Source organism: Sorex fumeus, unplaced genomic scaffold (assembly GCF_029834395.1).
Source record: "Sorex fumeus unplaced genomic scaffold, SorFum_2.1 ptg000095l, whole genome shotgun sequence".
Classification (NCBI taxonomy): domain Eukaryota; kingdom Metazoa; phylum Chordata; class Mammalia; order Eulipotyphla; family Soricidae; genus Sorex; species Sorex fumeus.
Window position 1 is genome coordinate 8,974,031 of NW_026606152.1, and position 27,772 is coordinate 9,001,802.

Sequence of the window (27,772 nt, forward strand, 5' to 3'; positions counted from 1 at the left end):
GTCAGCCCTGGGAACTGGACACTGAAATTGTGCCACAGTCTGTGGTTCAATGAACACATGGCAGCATAACTATCAGCATGTCCTTTACCGTTTCATGGTAAAATCCTCAATACACTAAAATCATCATCATCATCATCATCATCATCATCATCATCATCATCATCGCAAGATGTTAAATGATCCCCAAAACTCCCACAGAGAACTGAACACCAAAATGACTTGTTAGTTCAAATCCTGGTCTGAAAAAAAAATCTGTGGTCTAGCTAGAGTTGTGAGAATTCCTTGCAATAATGACCTGCACATCCAATTCATCAGTACCTGAGCCTCAGCACCATGAGACAACTCACTAGTGTGGATCCTTCAGAATGCCAGAAGTCAGTGCCCCGACTAGGAGGGGGGAGGGCAGAGAGGCAGAGAGGAGGGTACTGAGGAAGGCTCAGGTTGTTTTATTGTGGTGGCACAAACTTTAAGTGCTATTAAAGGTCCAGAGAGGAATATGTCAGAACTCTCAAGCAAGGCAGAAGCAGCAGGGGAGAGACACGTGAAGAGATTCTATTGCAAGATACCGGCGTTTGCCCACACAATGACTCATCTCAAGTGACGCCAACAGGGGGTTTGTGGGCAGCATCTCCTCTTTGTTCAGGAAACCCTCAATTCTGCTCTGGCCTTTCAACTCTGCAGATGACGCTGCTTACATTATTAAGACTTTCCTCCTCCTGGACTTAAAGTCAACTAATCACAGAGGCTAATCACACTCACAAAATAACCTTTTAGGCAACAAGTAAACTTGACCATGGGAGAAAACTACCTGAAAACACCCTTCGGTGAATTTTATTTATTTGTTCATTCATTCATTCATTTTGCAGTGGCAGTGGTCAAACCCAGTCTCATACACATAGACATGCACTATGCCACATCCCTGAACCATAGGAAAGGAATTTGAAAGCAGGGTAAGAGGGGACATTCAACTACCAAGTCAACTGCCAGGTCCAGAAGACACTCAGTACAAGACCCTCCCCGCACGGTGGTGTCTGGGAGCCACACTCTTTCAGGTGGGGCAAGAAGGCAGTCCTGAAGAGAAACTCTAAGCTAAGCAGGAAACAATGGCCACTATAGTGACTTCTAAAGAAATATAGAAAAAGGGGAACAATGGCAGAGCAGGGCTCTGCACAGAAAGGACACACTCATGCTGCCAGTCTCTGATGACTGAGTTACTGTTTCCTCGATTGATTTCCAGGTACCCATATTTATTTTCCTTCTTCCTAATCATCCTATTACCCTTTTTGTTGCTTTGCTGCATGCCTTCATTTCCGTTTGCCTTCCTTATTTTTCTTTATGCCATCTTTCCTTGTTGAATAATTAATTCCCAGCACTTGGGCTATTCTGGTCTATTTTGTTTTGGGCTGGAGCGATAGCACAGCGGTAGGGTGTTTGCCTTGCACGCAGCCAACATGGCCAACCCGAGTTCGATTCCTCCGCCCCTCTCGGAGAGCCTGGCAAGCTACCGAGAGTATCTCGCCCACACGCCAGAGCCTGGCAAGCTCCCCGTGATGTATTCGATATACCAAACACAGTAACAACAAAGTCTCCAATGGAGACGTTACTGGGCCCACTCGGAGCAAATCGACAAACAACGGGAGGGCCTACTTTTTACAATTATTGGTCATGAATTTTCAAGTCTTAGTTTATTTTTTTTCATTTGGGGGAAGGGAGGAAACATCCAGCAGTACTCAGGGCTTACTTCTGCAATGCTCAGAGGACCATATGGGGTCCTGGGAACGGCCCAGTCATTCACATGTAAGGCAAGTGCCCTGTCCACTGTACTGCCACTACAGCACCCAAGTCTTTGTTTAGCAAGCATTCCTTTAACTCAGTAGTCACCCTCATTCCCAGAATGCACTGCTCTGTAATTTGAATGAGGTCCTCTACAAGTTTATAGCCCCATCCCAGCCATAGTCTTTTAGGCATCCACTCATTATCTTAACTGGGGGGTGAGGGTGGGTGGTTGGGGAGTGGTCCAGAAAAAGCTTTATCTCAGGAAGGTGTCAGGTAATAAAATGACACCCTGCAAAGACACAAAAGGAAGAGAAGCCATAGGGAAAGGGCTCTGAGAAGTGCACTGTCATCATTTCTCTAAGCAAGGATTAAGTAAAGCTCGGTAAGTGTCCAGTTTCCATGTATTCTGAGGCTTAGGCTAAGCACTGGTACAGAGAGAATTTTGCTAATTTTCTTAGAAAAACCCTAGCAAGAGTCTCTGTCATGGATATAGAGAATAATATCACCATTGGTTTGGAGGTTTTAATGAAGAACTATTATCTCTGTTTTTGTTTTGGGTCACACCAGGCTGTGCTGTTGGCTCTGTGCTCAGTGATCACTTCTGATGGGGATCAAGGGACCATATGGGGCATCAGGAATCAAACCAGAGTCAGCTGATGCTGACAAGTGTCCTGTAGTATCTCTCTGGTCCATAAAAAACAATTATGAGTTTACTCACGAAAAAATAGCTAGAACTATGAGTTCATGTAAACTGTTTATATCTACTTCTATAGTTTTGTTGTCTAAACTCTTTACCTACCCTTACTTAAACATCAATATGAAAGTGGATTCAGAGCCAGCATGAAAAGAACGGACCCAATCATCCTCACTTTCCCTGTGCTTCCTTTCAGGGAAAAGAAGAGACAAATGCAAGGCTTTACTAAGTAAAGGTTTGGGGACGGCTCCAAGGGTCACTTTCCATGTGGGAACTGGAAAGTTCCCCAGCCCAGCAGAGTTCCCCACGCACCGTAGGAAGAGGTTCTCAAGCAGAGCATCAAGCCAGGGTAGCCCCTGAGCTGTGGCCAAAGAAAACAAAAACGACAAAAACAAAAGATTAATAAGTAAAAAAGCAAAGATTCAAAGGCAGTGGTCAGGTCGATGTGCTACTCGGCTTCTTGCCAATGCCTACATGTTTTTTTGGAGGCAGAGCGCAAACATTCCTACAGAATGACACAGAAGGATTTTGCTAAATCGTGGAAGAGCTGGTCGAGCACCACTGTTAACTGATGCCACGGTACACTGAATCATCCCCATAAAACAGCCACTGTGGGGCGGAGTAGGGATGGGGAATGAGTTCAAGGGGGGATCATGATGCTCAGGCCACTGTGAACAAGCCCACACAGCATAGAGGAGGAGAGGCGGCCAGGTCCTCTGTGGCACTCGGGACACCATCCTGGACGATGAAATGTGGCTCTCCCTGCAGGTACCTCCACGGTGAGGATGATTCTGAGGGCTAAAGGGAATATGTAACAAGTGTGCTGAGCCCAGAGGCTCATTTATGTTGGCCCAGAGCTGGAAATTGCCCTGTGCAACCCACAGTCAGGTGGAAGACCAGGTGCTAACAGCAGAACCATTCCATGAAATATCACAGAGCTGCCAAAAGTACTTAAGAAACTGGAGGGAAATATTCTCCACAGACTACATTGAAGCCCAGAAAATCAAACACGCTGACCACAGCAGAGAAAACACAGGTCACATGTCCTCCGCTGAACAGTCTTTAAAAACAGAGCTCTTAGATGAAAAGGAAAGGAGGGAGCAGGGAGCAGAAAGGACTTTGTCCTCGCATAAGGAATGTTCCAGAGCTCTTGAGATCACGGATAATGCCCTGGTGTGTCTGTCCTCGCAGTGTTGGGCTCGGAGGGAAACAACTGTATAATGGCGTCTGACAGAGGCAGAGTTCCTGATCTTCAGAGAAAGTACAAGAGGAGAAATGAGAGAGCAGATTATTGTTCAGTGAGGGCAGGAGCACCTGAGTGGGGGCTCTAGTGTGGCTTCTGACAGAGGCTTAACCCAGAGAGAGAGTGAGAAGAGCAGGGATCTGAGGGAGGACCTCAGGGCTCTTGCACAACCTCCTGTCTCGTGGTTCCAGGCACCTCAGCACAGGCCAGCACAGGGACAGAAGAAGGCTGACACAGCAGTCCCCACTTGGCAGCCCGGCACCCCCCATCTGCTTCCTTCTCTCCTTATTCCTCTGCTTCAGGGGCCACTGACCTAGACTGTTAAGAAGCCAATCCAATTTTAGACTTTCTTACACCTGAAAAGGTGGGTAACAGCCCCTATATGCATCCCTCACTGCAGAGAAGCCCAATTCCCACAAAGCAGGTCATAGCAACACATTTTCATTTCATAAACTCTTACTTTAAACATGACCCAGATCCAGCTCTTTAAACACTTTTGTGCAGCCTCAAGAGATAGTACAGCGGGCAGGGCATTTGCCTTGCATGTGACCAACCCAGGTTTGATCCCTGGCACCCCATATGGTCCCGGAGCCCAGCCCCGAGGGATCTCTGAGCACACAGTTAGGAGTAAGCCCTATGCACAGCTGGGTATAGCCCCCAGACAAAAGAAAACAAAATAAATATACACTTTTGGAACTGAGCTTCTGATGGCTGCAGTTCTGCCTGTCTGAGCATTTGAGGATGGGGGAGACTAAAAATAACCTGCAGGCTAACATCCAAGAATAGTTGAGATAAATACCAGGAGGTTCAAGGCTTGAAGGCCAGCCGCACATGCTAGGGAAAAAGGCAGCTCAGATATAGAAGGGAGCACCAAGTAAAGGGTGTTGGGAGGATTCTCCCAGGATGGGAAATGCACGCTGAAAGTAGACTATAGATCAAACATGATTGCCACTCAGTGCCTCTTTTGCAAACCTCGGCACACAAAAGGAGAGAGAGAATAAAAGGGAATGGCCTGCCACAGATGTGGGATGGGATGGGGGTGGGGGGAGGGATACTGGGATCTATGGTGGTAGAGAATGGGCACTGGTGGAGGGATGGGTACTCGATCATTGTATAACTGAAACCCAAGTGCAAAAACTTGTAAGTCTACAACTGTACCTCATGGTGTTTCACTAATAAAATTAAAAAAAATGTTTCAAAAATATAATAATAATAACCTGCAGGCATTCTCGCAAAATGGTGTTGACCAATGTGATTACTCAGAAAGTCACCACCAAAAAGCAGTGTAAAAACGGTCTATTTCTTCTCACTAATCGCCGCTCCAAGTTCCGGTCAATGGGAGACTCAGGGACTCAGCAGCAAATACAGTGTTCAGGGAGCGAAGACAGGTCTGACTGCAGCAGTTCATGCTCTCACTGGGACTCACCAGCCCTCCTGCCCAGGAGACTTCTTGGGGAAGGGGAGCTGGGCGTGGGGAGGGATTGTGGTGATGACTAGCCTGAGGCTTATGGAGCGCATGTGCGGGAAAGCCTTGGAGAGCTGATGCCTAAGCTATGGACAGGAAGCCTGACACTGAGCGCAGACAGGCCGCCAGGGTTGGGTGCTCACTGCACCAGCTCTGGAGGGGAAGCATGCCAGCCGTGGGGCAGTAGTGATGACCCCAATGGTGCCTCTGGGTTGTGGACCCAACAGATGCCACGACTCCCTCGACTGGGAGCACCTTCCCCAGGGTTGGGCTCTCTCAGCCTGGAGCAGGTTAGCACTCCTGGAGTATGCAGGGGAGGGGCCTTTGCATGTGGTTCTGGGATCATCCAAAATGCCGTGTTCCCAGTGACCTGAGTGCTGCCCACAGGGACCTGGCAGGAGAGGGATCAGGGTGGATCTTGGTGAGCTGGAGGGTGGCCCAGGCCAGGGCAGCCTCTGCACTGGCTCAGGTATGGGTGGTGTGGGGTGGTGGGACTGGCAGGTAGAGCCCAAAAAGGGGCAGAAACGATGGAACTTTTGTTGTTGTTGTTGTTGTTTGGGGTTTTTTTGACAAGGGTCACACCCAGCAATGCTCAGGGGTTACTCCTGCTCTGCTTTCAGGAGTCACTCCTGGCAGTGCTGGGGAACCATATGGGATGCCGGGTCAGTCGTGTGCAAGGCAAATGCCCTACCCACTGTACTATCACACCAGCCCCTAATAAAGGAATTTTCAGTGAACTTCTGGGCAAAGAGCTGGGGAGGACTAGCCTGGACAATGCTGGACAAGGAGGACTGGGCAGGACATCCGGTCAACTGGGAAAAGATAAAGAAGCAGAACTGGAACTGTCCAAAGAACATGGGGTCAGGAGAGAGGCAGTTAAAAGAGCCTCAGTCACAGCAGAAGTCTTCTGAGCAGATGCCTTCAATGAAATTATTTCTTCAACAAATGACCCCAAAGAAGAAAATACCTTAAAACTTCACATGTAAAAATGTAGAATCCACATAATGAAGCAAATAATTGAGCTGAGGTGGGATGGGGGAGGGGTTGCACTGGGGTCCGCTTGGTGCCTATGATTGGTCACATGTGGTCACTCAGGAGACTCTTCTGGCTGTGGGTGGAGAGTGCTGTGGCCAGCGCCTGTGCAGCAATGTCAAGTCTTGCTGTTCCCTGCTGGGTACATTCCAGGTTAAAGATGCCTGTTTCCAATGTCTTTTTGCTCTGAAGAACAAACTTCTCCAACAATTGCGCCTTCCGTGGCCTGAGCTATGGCTGGAGGAAGTGTCCCCAAGCCTGGCAGGTCCAGGACTTCAGTCCCATACTGGACCACAGAGCCAGTGAACTCTTGGCTCAGTCTGGTTTGGTTTCTTTCTCACATTGATGCTCAGGGCTTGGTTCTGCTCTCTTTTCCAGGAACTGGCAGTAATACACTAACTCTGTTTGGGGGTGCCTGCTCAGGCAGACATCAATGGAGAAATGCCATCAGTGAAACAAGGTCTCCCCAAGCCGCAATAGAAGGAAAACCGCTAGGTGTCCATCTGAGTGTGGAGAGTTGGACTGAGGCATTTGTGAAAGGAATGAAGAAATGGATATCAGCCAGCCTCTGTGGGCCGGTAACCGAAGCCACGCCCACAGGGGCTCCCTGCAGCCCCACACTTCCTTCTGTGTCACCAAGGAGTGAGTGGACATGCTAATGCAATGAAGCCACCCACAGCGGCAAGCTGCCGCTGGCTGTGCCCACGACAGGGGCTGACGCACCGCTCAGATGCTCCAGCTCCACAGGCAGAAGCAGGAGGTTGCCCACAGATGCCAGCCGCCCCCTCACAGGGCCCTTCTCTGCTCACACATGCCCGTGACTCAGAAGAGGAAGCCTAGCCATGATTCACATCCCTGAGCCAAGCCCAAATGGCTCGATGAAGTGACTGACGCTCAGTGTGCGGCTGCTGGCAAGGAAGCCTGCTGAACCCACCTCCAATCAGCTCTGCCCCGGAAGGCAACTCCTCCTGCAGACGCATACCCACCACCCTGGGTCCTGATGTGTATGTGTTTTTTTCTCATTCAGATGAATCAAATCACAGTGAAAGCCAACTTTTCCGCCTCTCTCACAATAACAAGCCATATTTGGTGTCAGAAAAGCAGGGTTGAAAACGGCAGCTAAGAAGCGATCAAGTGAGAGTCTTTCCGCCAAGCCATACATTTACCTCCTGGGAGCCTGAGTAAGGGCAAAGACAAACCCAAGACATGCTGAGAATCAAACATGGGGAAGAAAAGGCAAATTAAAAAGGTGTAACATGCTGCAAATCACTGGAATTAAGTCCCCAGTATGAAAAGTAATGCAGCACTGAGAGAAGAAAAATGGTGCCAGGAAATGTAACACAGGACCCCATGGGCCAGCGACATTCCCCCTGCCCCCGCCCCGAGTTCTGGCCCCCTTCACCCGAAGGGAGGCTCTGTCTCCCAGCATCCCGCCTGGGAACTGCCCTCCCCTGCCAGCCATCAACTCCAACATGCCAATCTAACTTCTCAAACCAGGTGTGTGGACCCCCAGCATCACCCCTGAATGTGTCCCTCACAGCATACCTTTAAAATCTCTAACCACAAAACCACACAGACGTTATCGCGACTGTGCGAAGAAGTTACTTCATCTATACCCTACAAATCTATATAAATACTAACAAATCAATTAGTTAACCCATAGCCTATCCATAGCCCACAATAACACACAAAGACACATACAACATACATCAAGACACGGGAAAAAACTGCAAAACACAAAGGTCATAATGGTAAAACAATGCAGAAACTCATGAGGCTTAGCAAGTGAAGTTGCTAGCCCAGATGAATCAAACAGTAATGACAAACTTTATAACCTCTCAAATAAGGAATTTAGAATGGAGCTTTTAAAGATGTGTAAGGAGCTCAAAGAAGCAATGGAACACACTACTGGTAAAATACAAAAGGATATGAGAAACAAAATGAGAAAAATGCAAATGAAAATACAACCAGAATGACAGACCTAGAAAACTTGATAGGTAAAATGAAAAACTCAGTGGAAGGCCTCAGCAGCAGAGTAACAGCTGCTGAGGACAGAATCAGTGAGCTCCAAGATGAGGTGCAGAGAATCTATAGACAACAGCAAAGAACGAAAAGAAGCCTCAAAATAAAGCAACAGATATTAAGAGAAAATCAGGATGAAGCCAAGAGGAATAACGTAAGAATCATTGAAGTTTCAGAGAGACAGGAAGAAAACCCTGATGAAGAAGCAAATGTCAAAGACATCATTGCTGAGATGTTCCTAGAGCTTAAGGGGTCATGCACACAGACTCAGGAGGCCCAAAGGGGAACAGCTCAAAGAAACCCAAATAGAAATACCCCAAGACACATCCTGATCAGAATGATGAAAACCATAGATAGAGATAAAATTCTGAATGCAGCAATATCAGAAATAGAGACAGAATTTGCAAACAAAGCAGCATCCTTAAGATTTATAGCACATGCTCTGGGGCAGTGTGCCCAGCAAGCAGCCACAGAAAACTGGGAGACTCCTCCTCAGTTAAAGTGCCCACATTAGCACCTAGGCAAGAGGGTGCTCCTGTGGGTTTAGAAGTGCACTGGAAGTAGAATGTTAAACTATGTCCGGCACCAATGTGGGCCCTTTCTCCACAGGTATGGCGGCGTGGTGGTGTGGGGGGGGGCGGGGGGGCTCCCAGCAGCAGCATTTAATTTCCTTTCATATTACTTTGGACTCACATCTCAACCTCCCTTATCTAATTCTTACGAGGACAGCCTGGCTATCCCAAGCATACTAGGTCAATACTCCATTAGCCTGTTCCAATCAAAACACTCCCAAAACTTACCAAAATAATGGTGAATACAAGAATCTGAACAAGCCTAATGTAAAAGAAAACATCCTCTGAAGCTTCACTAGAGGTCCCACATAAGTCACAGAGGAGCACCAAAGAGGAAGTTAGTATTCTTGAAGAGGGGAAAAGGAGACCACCATTGACTGAGCTCGCCCAGAATACTCCCTCGCAGTGAGAGGGGGACACTGCTAACGAACTGGAGGGATACACCTCCATATTACCACAGCAACATGAGGAAACAGTACAAACCCCCACCACGAGGAATGGATGAAGAAATGCGCCCTGATGCCTCAACAGGGAATCCCACAAATACAATCTCTCCAATAAAGAATTCAGAGATGAAATGGTGAGGATGCTCAATGAGCTCAAAGAAACAGTGGAACAGGCATCCAGTAAATTAAAGGAGGGCGTGAAAGAAACAGTGGAATGGACAGGCAACAAAGTACAGGAAGAAATGAGAGCAGAAATAAGAAAGCTACAAAGAGAAGTGTCACTAATAAAGAATTCCGTAGATGAAGTTAAAAACTTAGTGGTTTCCCTCAACAGTAGAATGACAACAGCCCGACAGAATCAGTGAGCTTGAAGATGAGCTGCAGAAAGCATACTGGCAACAACATACAATGGAAAAAGACCTCAAAATAGCTCAAGAGCTAGTAAGAGACCTAGGGGATGAATTCAAGAGGAAAAATAAAAATCATCAGAGTACCAGAAGGACAGGGAGGCAAGCCCAATGAAGTAGCAACAGTTAAAGATATCATTGCTGAGAAGTTCCCAGAGCTGGAGAATGTAGGCATCCAGATCCAAGAAGCGGAAGCATACCAGCTAAAAGAGTCCCTAACAAAAAGACTCCAAGACATATCATAATCAGAACAATGAATATCAGAGATAGAGACAGAATACTGCAAGCAGCAAGGTTAAAGAAGTAAATCATATACAAATGAGCATCCCTTAGATTTACAGCAGACTTATCAGATGAAATTATCCAAGTCTGAAGACAGTGGCGGATATAGTGAAAAAACTAGATGAAATGAACGCCTCACCAAGAATACTTTATCTCGCTAGACTCTTGCTCAGACTTGAAGGAACAACATACTACTTCATGGGTAAACAACAGCTCAGGAACTTCCTAGACTCAAAACCAAACTTAAAAGGACAGACTTCTAGATACCCCAAAATTGCTGCTGTGCCTTTGGCCAGACCCCAACAACTTGGCACCAAGTTTGCCAAAAAAGTAAACAGCCAAAAGTTAGGTATGTGCAAGAAACACACACAAACCACCTCCGGCTCAGCTACATAATTGGAGGCAAGGCCTCTCTGGTTCTTAATAAAACTGCTTAACGGCCATGATCCCAGAGACTCAGAAACAAATCTCAGAACCCAGCGGCTTTTGGCAGAAATGCATCCGGTCCCCGCAGCAGGTCACTGGCACCGGGCGACCCCAGGGGGGAGAGGGTGCTGCCCCTCCGCCTGCTCTCCCTTGGGGGGTTGGTGGCCACCATCCTCCAGAAGCCATTGGACAGTCAGGTTTGGGCCCGCAGTGACTAGACACACAGTGACGAGACGTGGGGCCTCACGGGATGGAGGTGGAGCCAGCCCTTTCCTCCTCACCCCAATGAAACCCCAAGTCACTGCCCACAAGTGGCCTCTCTGGTTCCTAATCTAGCTGCTTGACGGTCATGATCCCAGAGACTCAGGAACAAATCTCAGAACCCAGCAGGTTTGGGCAGAAATCCCTCCAGATTTAATTGTTAAAATTTCAGAATTCCAAAATCGTGTGGCCACTACTGTGACCACACAACATCATATGTTATTCATAACCAGCAATAGAAAACAAATTGTCTATGGTTGCCTTTTTGACAGATCTGAGTGTTGGGGTAAAATCCCAAATAATAATGGTGGGTCTGGTGTCAAAATATTGAATGTAATCAAAGTAGAGAGAGAGTAATGTGGAAATCATCTGCCCCACAAGTAGGGAGAGGGTGTGGGATGGGGGGTATACTGGGGTTTTTGGTGGTGAAAAATGGGCACTGGTGAAGGGACGGGTGTTTCATCATTATATGACCGAGACTTCTACCCGAAAACTTTGTAACTGTTCTCATGGTGATTCAATAAATAAATTTATAAAAAAAGGAAAAATAAAGGTAAGGTGGAGTTCATGTCCAATTCAGTCAGCCTAATCAATAGCTGAATAAATAGCAATACTCTCCTACATTAAAATAAACAAAGAAGGACTGAAGGGGCTACTGGAAGACAAGACAAATCCCACAAGCACAACAAACAACCTTCTACAGAAGGATGACACAATATTCCATGACAATAATCTCTCTCAAGTTAATGGTCTAAATGCACCAATTAAGAGACAGAGTGGCAAAATAGACTTAGAAAACCAAAACCAATATTCTGCTGTCTAAAGGAAACACATTTGAACAGCCACAGCAAACACAGACTCAAAGTCAAATGATGGAAAACAATCCTTCAAGCAAACATCTCCCTCAAAAAAAGCCAGGTGATCATAGCAGTGTCAGAAAACATAGATTTCAGGCTAAAAAAGATTAGAAGGGACAGACAGTGATGGCCATATTTTAATAATCAAGAGATATACAGCAGGAAGAAATTACTCTCCTAAATAAATACACATCCAATGAGGGGCCAGCAAAATACTTAAAACAACTGCTAATAGACTTCAAGGAGGACACTGGCAGCAGCACAGTAGTAATCAGAGACTTCAACACTGCCTTGTCACCTCTGATAGATCAATGAGAATAAATCTCAGCAAGGAAGTACTGGCTCTGAAGGAAGAAATGGAAGAAAGAGGGCTAATAGATGTAAACAGGGCTTTTCATTCCGCCCCCCCCAAAAAAACCTAAATACACATTCTTTTCCAGTGCATATGGAACATTTTCCAAGATAGGCCATATGCTTGACTACAAAATATACCTCAATAGAATCAGGAAGACAGAAATTGAATGAACTATCTTTGATATACAGAAGATAGAAGTTAATCACATACAAAAATGAAGAATCAAATGAAACACCTGGAAATTAAACACCTCAATGTTGGACCAGGGGGTTAGAGAGGAAATCAAGGAAGAAATAAAAAGATTCCTGGAAACAAATGAGAATGAAGACATGGGTTATCAGAACTTATGGGACACAGCAAAAGCAATGTTAAGAGAAAATTTATAGCTCTACAATCATTCCTCAAAAAGGAAGAGTAAGCCCACATAAGACATGGAAACCCAAAAAAACAATCCAAAATATCAATAAAACCAAGAGCTGGTTCTTTGAGAAAAATAAACAAGATTGATAAACCAGTAGCAAGACTCACAAAGAAATAGAGATAGACCCCTAATAAACAGAATCAGAAATGAAAGGGGAACATAACAACAGAAGCCACAGGAATTCCAAGGATAATCAGAGATTATTTTGAGAATCTTTATTTCATAAAACAAGAGAAACTCAAAGAAATTAATAAATTCCTGGACTTCTATAATCTCCCAAATGTGACCCAAAAAGACTTGGAATACCCAAACAGACCTATTACCATCAAGGAAATTGAAATAGTAATCAAAAGTCTCCCCCCCAAAAAAACCCTGGTCCAGATGGATTCACTAGTGAATTCTTCCAAACCTTTACAAAGGACCTACTCCCAATCCTGTTCAAGCTTTTTCAGGAAATTGAAGAAACAGAAACACTTCTGAACAGTTTCTATAAGGCAAATATCATCCTCATGCCAAAAGCTGACAGACCGCAAAGAAAGAGAATTACAGGCCAATATTCCTGATGAGTACATATGAAACATCCTCAAGGAAATACTAACAAATAGAATACAACGATTCATCAAAAAGATCATACACCACAACCAAGTAGGATTCATCCCGGGGATGCAAGGATGTTTAACACTCACAAGTTAATCAACATAATACACTATATCCTCAATAAAAGGAAGAATAGAAACTATATGATCATATCTATAGATGCATAGAAGGCTTTTGACAAGATCCAGCACCCATTTATGATAAAAAAGACACTCAACAAAATGAGAGTCAAAGCGGAACTTTCCTCAACATAATCAAAGCCATCTACCACAAGCACACAGCTTTATTCTCAGAGGGATAAAACTAAAAGCCTTCCCTCTAATATCAGGAACAGGACAAGGTTGCCCACTCTCACCACTTCTATTCAATATAGTATTGGAAGTACTTACCATAGCAGTTAGGCAAGAAAAAGATATCAAGGGCATCCAGATAGGAAAACTGGATAGCTACATGCAAAAACATGAACTCTGTCTAAAGCAAAGCACAAAAGTCAGATCCAAATGAATTAAAGACCTCAATATCAGACCTTAATCCATAAGGTACATGGAGGGAAATGTAGGCAGAACCCTCCAGGATGTTGAAGCTAAAAGCATCGTCAAGTATGAAACACCACTGACCAAGCAAGTGGAAACAACCATAAACAAATGGGACTACATTAAACTAAGAAGTTTCTGCACCTCAAAAGAAAAAATTATTTACCCAATGCCCATCAGATAAGGGGTATACAAAACACTGGTAGAACTTTACAAAACAAAAACTTTCAACCCTATCAAAAAATGGGGAGAAGAAATGAGTAAAACTTCCTCCAAAAAGAAATACAAATGGCCAAAAGGCACATGAGAAAATGCTCTACATCACTAATCATCAAGAAGATGCAAATAAAAACAGCAATAAGATATCATCTCACACCACAGAGATTGGCACACATCAAAAAGAACAAGAGCAACCAGTGTTTGCGCGGATAGGGGTAAAAAGGAACCCTCATTCATGGTTGGAATGCCAACTGGTCCGGTCTTTTTGGAAAACAATATGGACATTCATCCAAAAACTAGAAATTGAGCTTCCATATGAGCCAGCAATAACACTTCTAGGAAGATATCCCAGAGATGCAAAAAAAGCACAGTAGAAATGATATCTGCACTTGTATGTTCATTGCAGCACTATATTTACTTTACACTATATTTACAATAGCCAGAATCTGAAAACAACCCGAGTGCCCGAGAACAGATTACTGGTTAAAGAAACTTTGGTATATCTACACAATGGAATACTATGCAACTGTTAGCAAAGATAAAGTCATGAAATTTTCTTTTAAATAGATGGTCATGGAGAGTATCATGCAAAGTGAAATGTGTCTTTCTGATTTCACTTAGAGGAACAGACATAGAATGACTACACTCGTTTGTGGAATATAAAATAACATAATATGAGACTAACACCTAAAGACAGTAGAGACAAGTACCAGGAGGATCACTCCACAGTTTGTAAGCCGGCCTCATGTGATGGGGGAAAAGGCAATCGGGATGCAGAAGGAACCACTAAGTCAATAATGGTTGGAGGGATCGCTCGGGATGGGAGATGTGCGCTGAAAGGACCAAACATGATGGCCTCTCAGTATCTGTATTGCAAGCCATAATGCCCCAAAATAGAGAGAGATTAAGAAGGAAGGTGCCTGTTATAGAGGCAGGTATCTGGGTGACGAGAAAGATACTGGGGACATTGGTGCTTGGAAGTGTACATTTGGGGAGGGATGGGTGTTGGATTATTGTATGACTGAAATTCAATCTGGAAGCTTTGTAACTGTATCTCACGGTGATTCAATAAAAGAATTAAAAATAAAAATTTAAAAAATAGGATTGTGTCAGAGGATCCGGATTTGTGGCTCACCTTGCTCATCTCCACGAGAGAATTTATGGGCAGTGCAGTTCAGTAACTGTGTGGGCAGTTTTTCATCACCACACCACTTCCTTACAGTACTCATTATCTCAAAAACTCTGACTTAAAATCATATTCCCAGTCCACAGCATCCTGTCACCCAGTGACCTAATCTCAGGCCACAAGACAGTGGTGAGACGTACAGCTGGCAGCTCCATTATGAAGACTGTGTACAGCCTTGCACAGAAAGCAGTTCCTTCACCCCTGTGTACCCTGTGTACCGGGGATATCATCTCCCAGTCATAGCTCCCTCTCACGGCCACAGGGGGCAAGACACACTCAGCCATGAACAGAGTCCTACAGCCAGGATCCCATCCAGCAAAGACTTTCTCCTTTTTTTAGTTTTGGGGCCACACCCAACAGTATTCAGGACTTACTCCTAGCTCTGCACTCAGGGATCACTTCTGGTCATGCTCAGGGACCACATGGGGCATCGGGAGTTGAACCTGGTTCAGCCACGCGTAAGACAAGTGTCCTATGTACTGTACTTTCACTCCACTCTCCTTATCCTCATATCTTCTCCTACAGTTTAGATCCTCTCATAAGCTCCCACAATTACAAGCTACCCCGTGGCCTCCCTCACTCCTTCCCTCTGACCTTTCTTAGCATGCCTCAAGCATGCTTGGGTTAAAGTGAAAGGTTAGACTCCCCTGAGTTAGCAAGTTAAACTGGAAACAGAAAAACCACCAAGAAAAATAAGTGCAAGAAACACTGGCTTCTAAAATTCAAAACATAAAATTCAAAACATAAATAAACATAAATTCGTCAAGTTACCAAATCTCTAACAGAAGGACAAAGACACTGTCACTAAACCAGAACTATTATTCTCGACCCTGCAAGCAGTGAAAAGGAAAACAAGGCAGAATTAAGCAATAACTGAAGGCTCCTAAAAATCAACAAGAGGGGTTGGAAAGATAGCACACTGGGTAGGGCATTTGCCTTGCATGGGGCCGACCTGGGTTCGATTCTCAGCATCCCATATGGTCCACTGAGCACTGCCAGGAGTAATTCCTGAGTGCAGAGCCAGGAGTAACCCCGTGTATTGCCAGGTGTGACCCAAACAAAACAAAATCAACAAAAACTGGAACCATATCTCCAAAACCACAAATCACTAAAGCTTAACCAAAATGAAACAGAAACTTGAATTTTGTAACCATTAAAAGAAAATGGCAGTCTTCTGCCCCCGCACCTGGGTGTTCCTCGCCGGGGCCCCTTGGAGGGGAGCGGGTTGAGCTTTCCTCCCCGCCCCGACCAGGGCTCCGGCAGCCGAAGACCTCCAGGACCAGCCACCACCATGCTGAGACCACTCTCTGCACACATGAAGGTACTGGCAGAGGGACAAAGCCACGCGGGTTCCGGGGCCGAGACCTCCAAGCCTACTCGGATTGGAGTCGAGCATCTTCCACCCAGATCCTCCAAATTCCAGTAGGCGGGGGTCACACCCACCACCTGGCCCCCTGGCGCCGTGTAATCCCATCAGCGGCCAAGACTCAGAGACTATAAAATCCAGATCCCCGAACCGCGCAGCCGCAAATGCTTATCAGAACTTTTTTTTTATGACATCTTATTGTCTCATTCCTACTTTGGACAAACTTGCAGGCTATCGAATGTAGCCTGCCCACAGGGCAGAGTCTGGCAAACTCCCGTGGCGTACCAAATATGCCAAATACCAGTAACAATGATGGGTCTCATTCTCCTAAAGAGCCCTGAATATAATCTCAGGGCTAGGATGAAAGAGACGTTACTGGGGCTTGCTCGAGGCAATCGACGAATAACAGGATGATGAAATGAAATGAAATGAAATGAAATGAAATGAAAAAGAAAATGAATTCATACTCCACAGACTCCTGAATAAGAAATCTTTGAGCCCAGAGACCAGAGTGATAATACAGCAATATTATCATGGTAGGGTGTTTGCCTTGTATAAAGCCAACCCAGGTTCGATCCCCAGCATCCCATATTCCCCCCACCCTCATCCCAGCACCATCAGGAATCACCCCTGAGCATTGTCAGATGTAGCCCCAAAAAGAAAGAAGAGGAAGAGGAAGAGGAAGAGGAAGAAGAAGAAGAAGAAGAAGAAGAAGAAGAAGAAGAAGAAGAAGAAGTAGAGGAGGAAGAGGAAGAGGAAGAAGTGGAGGAGGAAGAGGAGGAGGGGGGAGGAAGAGGAAGAGGAAGGAGAAGGAGAGGGAGTGGGAGAAGGAGAAGGAGAAGGAGAAGGAGGGATAAGGAGGAAGGTGGAGAGAGGAGGGAGGAGGAGGCAGGAGAAGGAGGGAGGAGGAAAAAGAAGAGGAAGAGAAGAAGGAGGAAGAGGAGAAAGACAAAAAGAAAACAAAGACAAAGAAGAAGAAATCTTTGATCCCATAAGATTTTAGTGGAGAAGTTTATTGAAGGATTAACAAAATTTTACCAAGCTCAGGGGTATGGTGCTGCCAGCACGTCAACCTGTACCTGCGGGGTAAGTGCATCAGCAGCCTGATGGTGCCTTCAGGCTTCCTGTTACCCCAAAATTGCTGCTGAGCCTTTGGCCAGACCCCAACAACTTGGGACCAAGTTTACCGAGAAATTAAATGGTCAAAAGTTAGGTATGTGGGAGCCACGGCCACAAACCACCTCCAACTCAGCTATACAAGCTATTTATTGGCCTTATTTCAGAGACCCATAGATAAATCTCAAAAAATATCAAAAGGTCTTGGACCCACACATGGCTGAACAGACTGGGGTAAATTGGAGGGGAGGTGGGCAGACTGGCCTGTGTCCACCCAAGCAGAACCCCTGGCAGCCTCTTGCTTCCACAATACAAAATCACCACCATATCTTTGACCTGACTCCACTGTCTCAGGAAAAACCTCAGCAAGATATAATCTGTTGAAAATTCTGGTATGTGGGTTTTGTGACTGAAATCCCCAGGCTTTCTTGGAGCTGTGATGGGCTACCTCCCCCTACCTCCCTGTACTTCCAGAAGCCTCGGCAGTCACATCCACACCCCAAAGCTGCCACCCAATTGTAAAGCTACTCCAACCTTACCATCCTGATAAAAAATACCAAAGGCCCTGAACAAACACCACGCCCTCTTAGCACCTGTATTGCAAACCATAATGCACAAAAGGAAAAGGAGAGAGAGCAAGAAGGAAAGAGCCACCCATAGAGGGAAGCTGAGGGTGAGGGTTGGGGGGCTGGGGGATCGTGGGGGAGGAAAGAGGGGACATTAGTGGTAGGAAATGTACACTGGTGGAGGGATGGGTGCTGGATCATTGTATGACTGAAACCCAATAATGAACCGCTTTGTAATGGTCTATGTCATGGATATCCAGTTTAAAAAAAAAATTTTTTTAAGTAATGTGGAGATCATTAGTAATGTAGTAGGACTACAGCTGAATCTTACGAAGACAATGTTTATGAGAAACAGCCTTGTTCCTGACGCTCCATTCGCTCTCAACGGAACCACCATCTCCGAATGCAACAGTTATATATACCTAGGTCGAGAAATCAACATGATGAATGACCTGGCACCTGAGTTGCGCAGGAGGAAGAGAGCGGCTTGGAATGCCTTCAAGAGCATTGAAGAAATAACTAAAAGGACAAAGAACCTCCAGCTACGAGCACATCTCTTTGATTCCACTATTCTTCCTGCATTAACATATGCCTCAGAGACCTGGACCCTATGAAAACAGGATGAGAACGCTATTCGGGTCTCTCAAAGAGGAATCGAAAGAACTATGCTTGGAATATCACGATTCACTCAAATGAGAGATAGAATCCGGAGTTCTGATCTTCGTCAACGCTCAAGAATCAGGGACGCTGTCTCATTTGCCAAGACATCAAAAATCAGATGGGCTGGACACGTAATGAGGTTTACAGACAACCGCTGGACTAGAGCCATTACTGATTGGATTCCACGAGACATCAAAAGATCACGTGGACGCCCACCTATAAGATGGTCAGACTTCTTCGTCAAGACCCTAAATGATCGGTTTGAGGCTCTACATGTTCCTAAAACGAACAGATACCATTGGGCTACGCTAGCACGCAACCGGGATGAATGGAGACGTTACTGGCACCCGCTCGAATAAATCGATGAATAACGGGGATTAAGTGATTAAGTGATAAGTGAAGTGGAGATCATGCCCAATTCAATCACTTAATCAATGGCTGAAAAATAGCAGTACTCCTATATTTAAAAAAAATTACCAAGTTCTTCTAGAACACAAAAAAAGGAGGGAATAAAAACTTCCCAAATAAATAATTTATACCTCATTATCTTTACATCTAAACATTAGTAAATGGATATCAGAAACAAAAACAGTATATAGATAATAAATCTCAAAAAAGATCAACAAGCAGCAGAATTTCTCCCAGACCCTGTCCAAAGTTGAGTTGTCCAGGGCACTCTGGAGGGGGGTGAGTGAGCCCAGTGCCTGCCCAAACAGAGCCCAAGCACTCCACACTCCACAATCACTGCCATTCTCCCAGCCAGACTCCACTGCTCAAATGAGCCTCATCCAGAAGTTAATCTGTTGAAAAACTCAGGTATGCGGTTTTGTGACTGAAATTTTCATACTTCCTCCGAGGCAGGGATAGGCTACCTCCTCTCACCTCTATCTCCCTTTTCTTCTGGAGGTCCCAGCAGTCACGCCCACGCCCCAAAGCCACCACCCAGTTAAAACATTTAATTCCAACTGTATCATCCCATTAAAAGTTTTGGACTTCCTGTGGCTGCATGATATCTCAAATTCATTGATAAACCATTGATAAACCAGGAGTAGCACACCAGATTAGATGGGATGTAATGTAGAAGGCAGCCAATCTCGATTAACAAAATATAAGCCAGAAGGCTTAACCTGTAAAAATATTTAGTAATCTCTTATACAAAGGTGAAAGGGCTCCGTGGTGAGATACAACAATCTTCACTTTCTTTTAAGAAAACATTTTTCAATCATTCTTTCACCAAATTATTGATAACAAGCAATATAAAATAAATTATTGAGGGCCTGCTATGGGGACAAGCTTCAGGGATGGTTCGGAAAATTGGAAATAATGGTGGTGGGAAGGTATAATGGTGGTGGGATTGGTGTTGAAATATTTAATGTCTGTAACTCAATAAAGTTATAAATCTATTTTGAAAGGCAGTACATAGAAAAAAGAAAAGCTATAGACCAATATCTCTTCTGAATTTATATGCAAAACATTGTCCACACGCATAATCAAATCATGACCAAAAATGTCTTGAAAAAGTAACACACCATGACCAAGCGATATTTATTCCAGATACACAGAGTTGGTTCAACATGGCCAGATCACTGGCAACTGCAGCATCCACCAGTTGTGCAAGTGAGGGAGACACTTCCTTCTGCCGCTTGGACTCTGCAAAGGGCAGCTTTGGGGGAAAGGGCCAGGAGAAACAGAAGCCGGCTGGGGCCCGCCCCCCTCCAGCAGCGCATACCCATACTGGGCTTTCATGCTGGAAACACACTGATTAGGCTTGAGCAGAGCTGCTCCCACAGACAATGGTGGTGGGGCATTCCCAGCCCTCTACAGACTCGCTCGCAGGACGCAGGCCTGTCTCCGCACCAGTCTCAGTCCTTGGGCCTCTAGCCACGGTGCAGGCCACTATCAAAAGGCTCAGCCAGACCCAGTTTCACTGACACTGCACAGCGACAAATCAGAAAACCACGAACAGCCCTGGGATTTGTGAAGGGACGCAGAGAGCAATGGATCTTCTGATCTACCACTATAAAAAACTTCCTTTTTGGAAGCTGGAGTGGTGGTACAGTGGGTGCTATAGCTTGCTTTGCATGCAGTCAACCTGGGCTCAATCCCCAGCATCCCATTTGGCCCCCCGAGTCCCACCAGGAGTGATCCCTGAGCAGCAATCAAGAGTAAGCCCTAAATGCCACTGGATGTAGCCCCCCAAAAAACATCACTTCTACTTTTTATTCTTTTTATTTCTACATTTATAAAATGTCCCCAATTCAGTTCCCTTTTATTTGTTTATATTGCCTATGCATTTATCTTGTACCACTGCTACATTTTAAAAATGGTGCCATTTGTAAGTGATGAGACATAACACAAAGTCAAAATGTGGAAGTCCAGGAAGAAATAAAATCAAAAAGATTAACTCCAACAAAGAACCTTGATCGTATCTTCCTTCAGCATTTTCCCCGGTATTTAAGTTCCTTTTCAGTTCTGAGATGAACTAGAACATGCAAAAATCCAAATGCAAGTTCCACGAGCTCTGGAATGATGAGTGTAAGGGGTGCCTAAGGGCGTTTCGGAGCACACTCAGGCCTGCTCCCTCCCAGGGCTCTGAGAGCTTCCTCCCCACCCTTCCACCCCACCCTCAACATCCATGGGAAAAATGGGGAAAAAAAGAAAAAGCACAGGTTGCTTTGAGAAACTCATTGCCTAACACAAAGCTTCGCTAACGCACCCAGCAAGTAGAAATGTGCAGGACTTAGGGTGACCCATTTCCTTCCCTCCAAGCCCCAGTCCAACCCAGGGAGCAGTACCTGCAGTTCCTACACTTCTTTTCTTTTCTTTTTTTACTTTTTTAAATTCAGAATGCTAATTTCATTTTATTTTTATTATTATTTCCCCCCTTTTTATTGATTCACCAGTGAGATGATACAATTACAAAGCTTTCATGTTTGAGCTTCGGTCATACAATCATCAAACACTCGTCACCAGTGCACATTTTCTACCACCAAAATCCCCAGTATTGCCCCCCTGCTACCCTATTCCAACCCTTCCCCTGACTGTGTGGCAGACAATTTCCCCCATATTCTCTCTCTACTTTGGTTACATTCGATATTTCGACACCAGTCCCATCACCAGTCAAACCTGCCGAAAAGGCAATGCTAGACGATTTGTTTTGTATTGCTCATTATGGATAGAGTATAATGTCCAGGAAATTCTGCAGTTCTCTCTTCTGGGAGCTTTAGTTTATAGTCTCTGGGTCTTGGCTGTTGATGAGATTACGTGGCACTGGGGACAATTTGTGGGTGTGACTGCCAAGCTATTGGAAAACTGGGGACCTGCGGGGAGGAGCCCTAGTCCCTATCCAAGCAGGCTTGGGGATCTCAGTCACAGGTTCCCACATATCTGGGTTTTCCTGCCAATTCTCTCTTGGGTGAGGTTCATCCCGTCTTGGGTGAGGCTTGTCCCCACTTGGGTGAGTCTTGTCCAAGTGTGTGTAGGGAGAGTGGCCTTGGGCATGGCTGTTGTTGGGTTCTGGAGGTTTTCAGCTGCTGGAGTTCTGCTTGGGACAGGGAGGGGAAACTCAACCCACCCCCCTGCGAAGACAGCCTGGCGCAGGGGCAGGACATTCTGCTCTACACTTATTTTCAAGCTCACTGCCTACAGGCTCCTTTGTTTTCATTTTATTTAATTAAATGATTTAATTCAGGACCTCCTATGTTGTGCTCAGGAGGCCTGAGGACCCCTGCAGGTGGCCTTTGGCTGCAGGTGTCAGTTCAATGTGGGGCCAGAGAATGTGGGGCTGCTCTGGGCCAGCCCAGGGGGTCTCCAGGGATACAGCAATGCTCTGGGACTAGGTGGTGCCAAGATCAGCCCCACGAAAGGCATGTGTCTGAACTCGGGTCCTGTGTCTCTTATGTTTTTAATTGTCCTCTAGACTTTTGCCAAATAGGAGTGCTTCAATGCTATCTGTACTCTCTTAGCATCTTATTTCTGTGGCCTCTCTTCATTTTGTCCCATGAAACTATGTACAGTGGCATTTTTTGCATCCAGTTTCTTACAGGGACACTGAGACACATGTCTTACAGTAGCCATTGTAGCCACACACAGAAGTATTACTTCCTCAGACAATAAAGCAACCCCGAAAACCAGGAGTGCTGTGACTATACTCATTGCCACAAGCCCTGCCAACAAATGGCAAAAAGCAGAATGGATAAAGCAAACTCAAAGAGAACCTTCCAGAGCAGCAGACTTGGTTACTGTCCAGCTTCCCTCCAGCTGCAGGAGCAGAGGCTGGTGCCAGAGTCCTCCCCCATCCCAGCTGGCTCCACTGTGGCTATCCCCTAAGAAGTCCTCGTGCCGTCTCCTACCTAAGGCCCTTATTTAGAATCTCCCATTTTTCATTTTTCCCCAGCAATGTGTTGGATCTTTCAGAATGAAAAAAGTGAGATTGAATCCAGAGTTCTGTCTCTCTGAAGTCTGAGCTACCTTACAGAAAAAGTGAAAATCCGCCTAAAGCCTACAATGTTCTACAATACTGAATTCTCTTTCAACACAAGTGGAGATAGACTGTTTGGGGGTCACACTCAGCAGTGCTCAGGGCTTACTCCTGGCTTTGTGCTCTGGGATAACTCCCACTGTACTCTGGCACTAGCCCCTGGAGGGAGCAGTTTTATTTTTATCTAAAAAATGTTTTTGCTTTTCATGGAACACCTTTTGCTGTAATCAGGGCATCCTCCTGGTCCTGTGTTCATGGGTAACTCCAAGCAGTGCTCAGGGGACCTTATGGTTGAACCTAAGGCTGGCCATTTAAGCGTAAGTGTCATACTCACTGTATCATCTCTCTGGCCTCGAATGGAGGTAAATGATCTCCAAATAGTACTTTTTACGTTGTGGTTCTTAAAAATACTCTGTCATTGACTGAGACTGAGACACAGGCAACAGTGGAAAGGAACCACCATAGGAAGCTATGAGATCCAGCCCCATGTCTGAGAGCTCTTGGAGCACAAAGTGGATTTCAACAGCACAGACGCAGAAGTGTTTGCACTGTTGACTGGGAGTCAAACAGCCACAGTGGCTCTGATGATGGAGGCTCACAGGGGGGCAGTCATCACCAGATGCAGGAAGAAGTGGGTTCGCATGGTTCAGAGGCAGTATCAGAAAGTTGAGGAGTAAGCCCAGAGGTGAAGACCAGGCCACCTCCATTCTCCTGTCAGAGGGATGCATAAGAAGATATCCAGAGTAGCCCATACAAGGCACCACTGGCTGGTCCCACATCCTTATCTGGAGACCACAGAGTCCCTACTGTGTCTCTCCACTGCTGGGAACCAAAGAATCCCTCCTGCGGCACTTCACTGTTGGGACCACAGAGTCCCTAATGTATCATGATGGGACCCAGACTACCATATCCTTCACTCCAAGTTCTGGGTTGCTTTCATGCCCACTCTGTGAGGCACCCATGTTCCCAAGCAGATGGAGATATAAATGTATCTGTCACTCTGTCACTCTGTCACTGTCCTCCCGTTGTTCATCAATTTTCTCTAGCGGTCCCAATAACATTTCCATTGTGGGACTTGTTACTGTGTTTGGCATACTGAATATATCACGGGTAGCTTGCCAGGCTTTGCTGTGGGGACGAGATACTCTCGCTAACTTGTTGGGCTCTCCAAGAGAGGCGGAGGAATCGAACTCGGGTCAGCCATGTTGGCTGCATGCAAGGAAAATGCCCTACCCGCTGTGCTATTGCTCTAGCCCAAATATATCTAGCAAGGCCATTTTTAAAGTCATGTGTAAGATATTTCATCAAAACAGGAGATTAGTGTGCAAAAAGACACAAAAAGCAATGAAACAGAATTGAGAGTCCATACATAAATGCATACATGCACAGAAAACTGGTAACCAAGGACTCAAGTCCTTACAATGGAATAAGTCAAGTATCTTCAATGGTGATGGAAAAATTGGACAGCCATCTGTCAGAGAATAAAAACAGGCATTAACTAACATCATACATGAAATCAATTCAGAATGGATTAAAGACTAATATGCATGACCTGGGAAACCATAAATACATGTGACAGAAGAAAACACAGATGATGGGTTCCTGGACATCAGCCGTGGCAACACATTTGAAAACTCAACTCCAATGGAGCAACTAAAACAAAAGCAAAATAAACAAATAGGATTATATCAAACTAAAAAGCTTCTTCGCAGCAAGGAAACTTGCATGAAAACGAAACTCTATCCTACTCAGGGGGAGAAGATATCTGACAACATAGATCTGACATGGAATTCATATTCAAAATATGCAAAGAACATTAAAATCAATCTTAAAAGTCCAATTTAAAAATACACAGAGGATGTGAATTGACACTTCCCCAAAGAAGATACACTGATGGCCAAAGGGCATGTGAACAGGTGTTCATTGTCTATTGTTATGAGTGAAGTGCATATCAATACAACAATGAGATAGCATCACACACCCTAGAATGGCTCCAATTCAAAAAGATAAGAAACTGGTACTGGAGAGGGAGCAGAGTAGAATCTTTTGTATACTGTAGGTGGAAATGTATACAAAGCTGCTAGGGAATTTCTCTAAAAAATTAAAAACAGGAATTTCATATGATGCTGCCAGACCACTTCTAGGTATTTATCCTCAAAAATACACAAACACTAAATCAAAGAGGTGACACACCCTCATATTTAGGCCCTCCCATTGTTCATCAATTTGCTCGAGCGGGCCCAGTAACGTCTCCATTGGAGACTTTGTTGTTACTGTGTTTGGCATATCGAATACGTCACGGGGAGCTTGCCAGGCTCTGCCGTGAGGGCGAGATACTCTCGGTAGCTTGCCGGGCTCTCCGAGGGTGGGGGGGCCTTCATATTTACTGCAGCATTATTTATAAGAGTCAATTACTATGCTTTGATTTATGAATGACTGATGATAGGGTAATTCACAAACAATGAAATACTTCTACTATTCAGCTATTAATAACGAAGGAAGAAATTCTGCCATTTACAACCACAAGGACGAATGAAGAGATATTTGTGAAAAAAAAAATCCAAGGGGACTGGAAGGCTTTACTCATGTGGGAAAAAAAAGATAAACTAAATAAAAAATAAATTTTTGACCTTTAAAACCAATTAGTGGTTACTAACACATTTGAAAACTCAACTCCAATGGAGCAACTAAAACAAAAGCAAAATAAACAAATAGGATTATATCAAAGTAAAAAGCTTCTTCGCAGCAGATTCCTTGTCAGATATCTATGTTGTCAGATATCTTCACCTCAAAGGAGGTGAGTAAATTGGAACAAAGGGGATTATTGTCTGGTGAAGGATAGAAGTAGGCCTTTCCATGATGAATTTAACATAGAATAGACACATGTTAGTATCAGACAAATACTCAAGGAAGTAGAAACAAGGGCCATGGTTGAAAGCTTACCACAGTGCTGGTGGGGTACAGTGTTAACATAGAGAATCGACCACTATGACAAAGATAGTTGAAAATGATCATTCCGGATAAGAAGTGAATGCTGAAGGGAGGTAAAGGGACATACATGATAACCTTTCAATACCTGTATTGCAAATCACAAGCCCAAAAGGAGAGAGCAAGAGAGTGACAGAGAGTGTGTGAGAAAGAAAGGAGGAAAGAAAGAAAGAAAGAAAGAAAGAAAGAAAGAAAGAAAGAAAGAAAGAAGGAAAGAAGGAAAGCGAGCAAGAAGGAGAGAAAGAAGTACCTGCCATAGAGGCAGACTGGGGATGGGGGTGGGAGGGAAACTGTGGACACTAGTGAAAGGATGGGCTGTGTATTTCACAATTATTCAGTTAAAAAAAAATACGATAGACACACATTGACTTGCAGCGATGCATATTTAAAGCTAATACATTACACTTTGGGGGGATGGGAGGCGGGGGAGGGGGGGGTTTGAGCTCCATCTAGTGATGCTCAGGGGTGATTCCTGACTCTGCACTCAGAAATCGTGGTGGTTCTTATGAGACCACAGGAGATGCTGAGGATTGACCCAGGTAGGCAGCATATAAGGCAAATGCCCTACCCATGGTACTATTGCTCTGGCAAAATATATTATTGTCCCTATATTACAACTTGAAAAAAAAAAAACCAAAAACCCTTTCAATGAAAGGATAAAGCTAAACATATGTTAATTTCTTTCTTTTTTAAAATTTTTTGGGGTTTTTTTGTGGTTTTTTTTTTTTTGGTTTGTTTTGGGGACCTCACCCAGCAGTGTTCAGGGCTACTCCTGGCTCTGTGCTCAGGGATTGCTTCTGTAGTGCTGAGGGAACATTGGGGTGCCAGGGTTGAACCTGGGTTGCCCATGTGCAAGGCAAGTGTCCTACCCACCGTACTGACTCTCCGGCTCCATAATTTCTTACTTATATATAAGATAAGTTTCTATAAGCCAAGTTTAAGGTTACTCACTGCTTATTCCTCAAGCTCTTGAGTTATGTTCAAGATACAAATTTACTCAAAATACCTTTTCCCTAAAATTTTATAGCACAGGTGGGAGGAGATCTGAGACTGGGAAAATGGGACAGAGCAGACAAAACCAGTGTGTGGTACTGGCACAGAGGGGTAAGCCACTGAGCAATCTAGCACCAGTACCACAGTTGTTCCGGAAGAATCTCTGGAGGATGTAGTGAATTGCTATGTGACAGTTGCCACTTCTGTGTCTGATTCCTTTTGCCTCTTGACTCCACCTGAGAGAAAGTGTGAGCTGTCTCCTGGAGTGGAGTCAGGAGCACTGTGTGACCTGATCTCCCACAGGCCTGGTATCCCGGGAGCCACAGAGGTGGGGAGTAGCACTCACCTCCACAAGTCTCCAGGCTTCGGCAATGACTGAGTACTGCAGGCGATTCAGGGCAAAGCCATCTACTTCCTTCAAGACTCGCACTGGGGACTGGCCGATCTTCTGCATCAGGGCATAGGTCCTGTCCACCGTCTCAGGGGCAGTCTCTGGGTGAGGGACCAGCTCAACCAACGGCACCCAATAGGGCGGATTAACCTGGCAATGGACAGAAGGACATCACCATGTCAGCTGGGTGAAGGTGGCTTTGCAGACCCCCTCGGGAAGGGCCCTTTGGAGTCAGACCCCAGTGAGTACACATGTGAGAGATAACTCATTTATATGTCATTCATCTAGAGAAAAGGCCTGCTAACATCTGAAGCTGATGGCAGGAGGCACAGTCACATCTTCTGAGCCCTCAGCTGTAGCTCTGCACCCGCACACTGGGACTTCTCTGCAGTCCCCTGCCCTGATCCGCAGACCCCGT

General features: G+C 45.2%; 1 protein-coding gene across 1 annotated transcript in view; it reads right to left on the reverse strand.

Annotated features, from left to right (window-relative positions):
* Positions 1-27,772, reverse strand: part of CRYL1 (crystallin lambda 1) — a 133,695-nt gene that overhangs the window by 12,554 nt on the left and 93,369 nt on the right. The window contains exon 5 of the mRNA XM_056132804.1: positions 27,310-27,504. Coding sequence (XP_055988779.1) covers positions 27,310-27,504 — 195 coding nt within the window. The remainder of the gene's footprint in view (positions 1-27,309; positions 27,505-27,772) is intronic.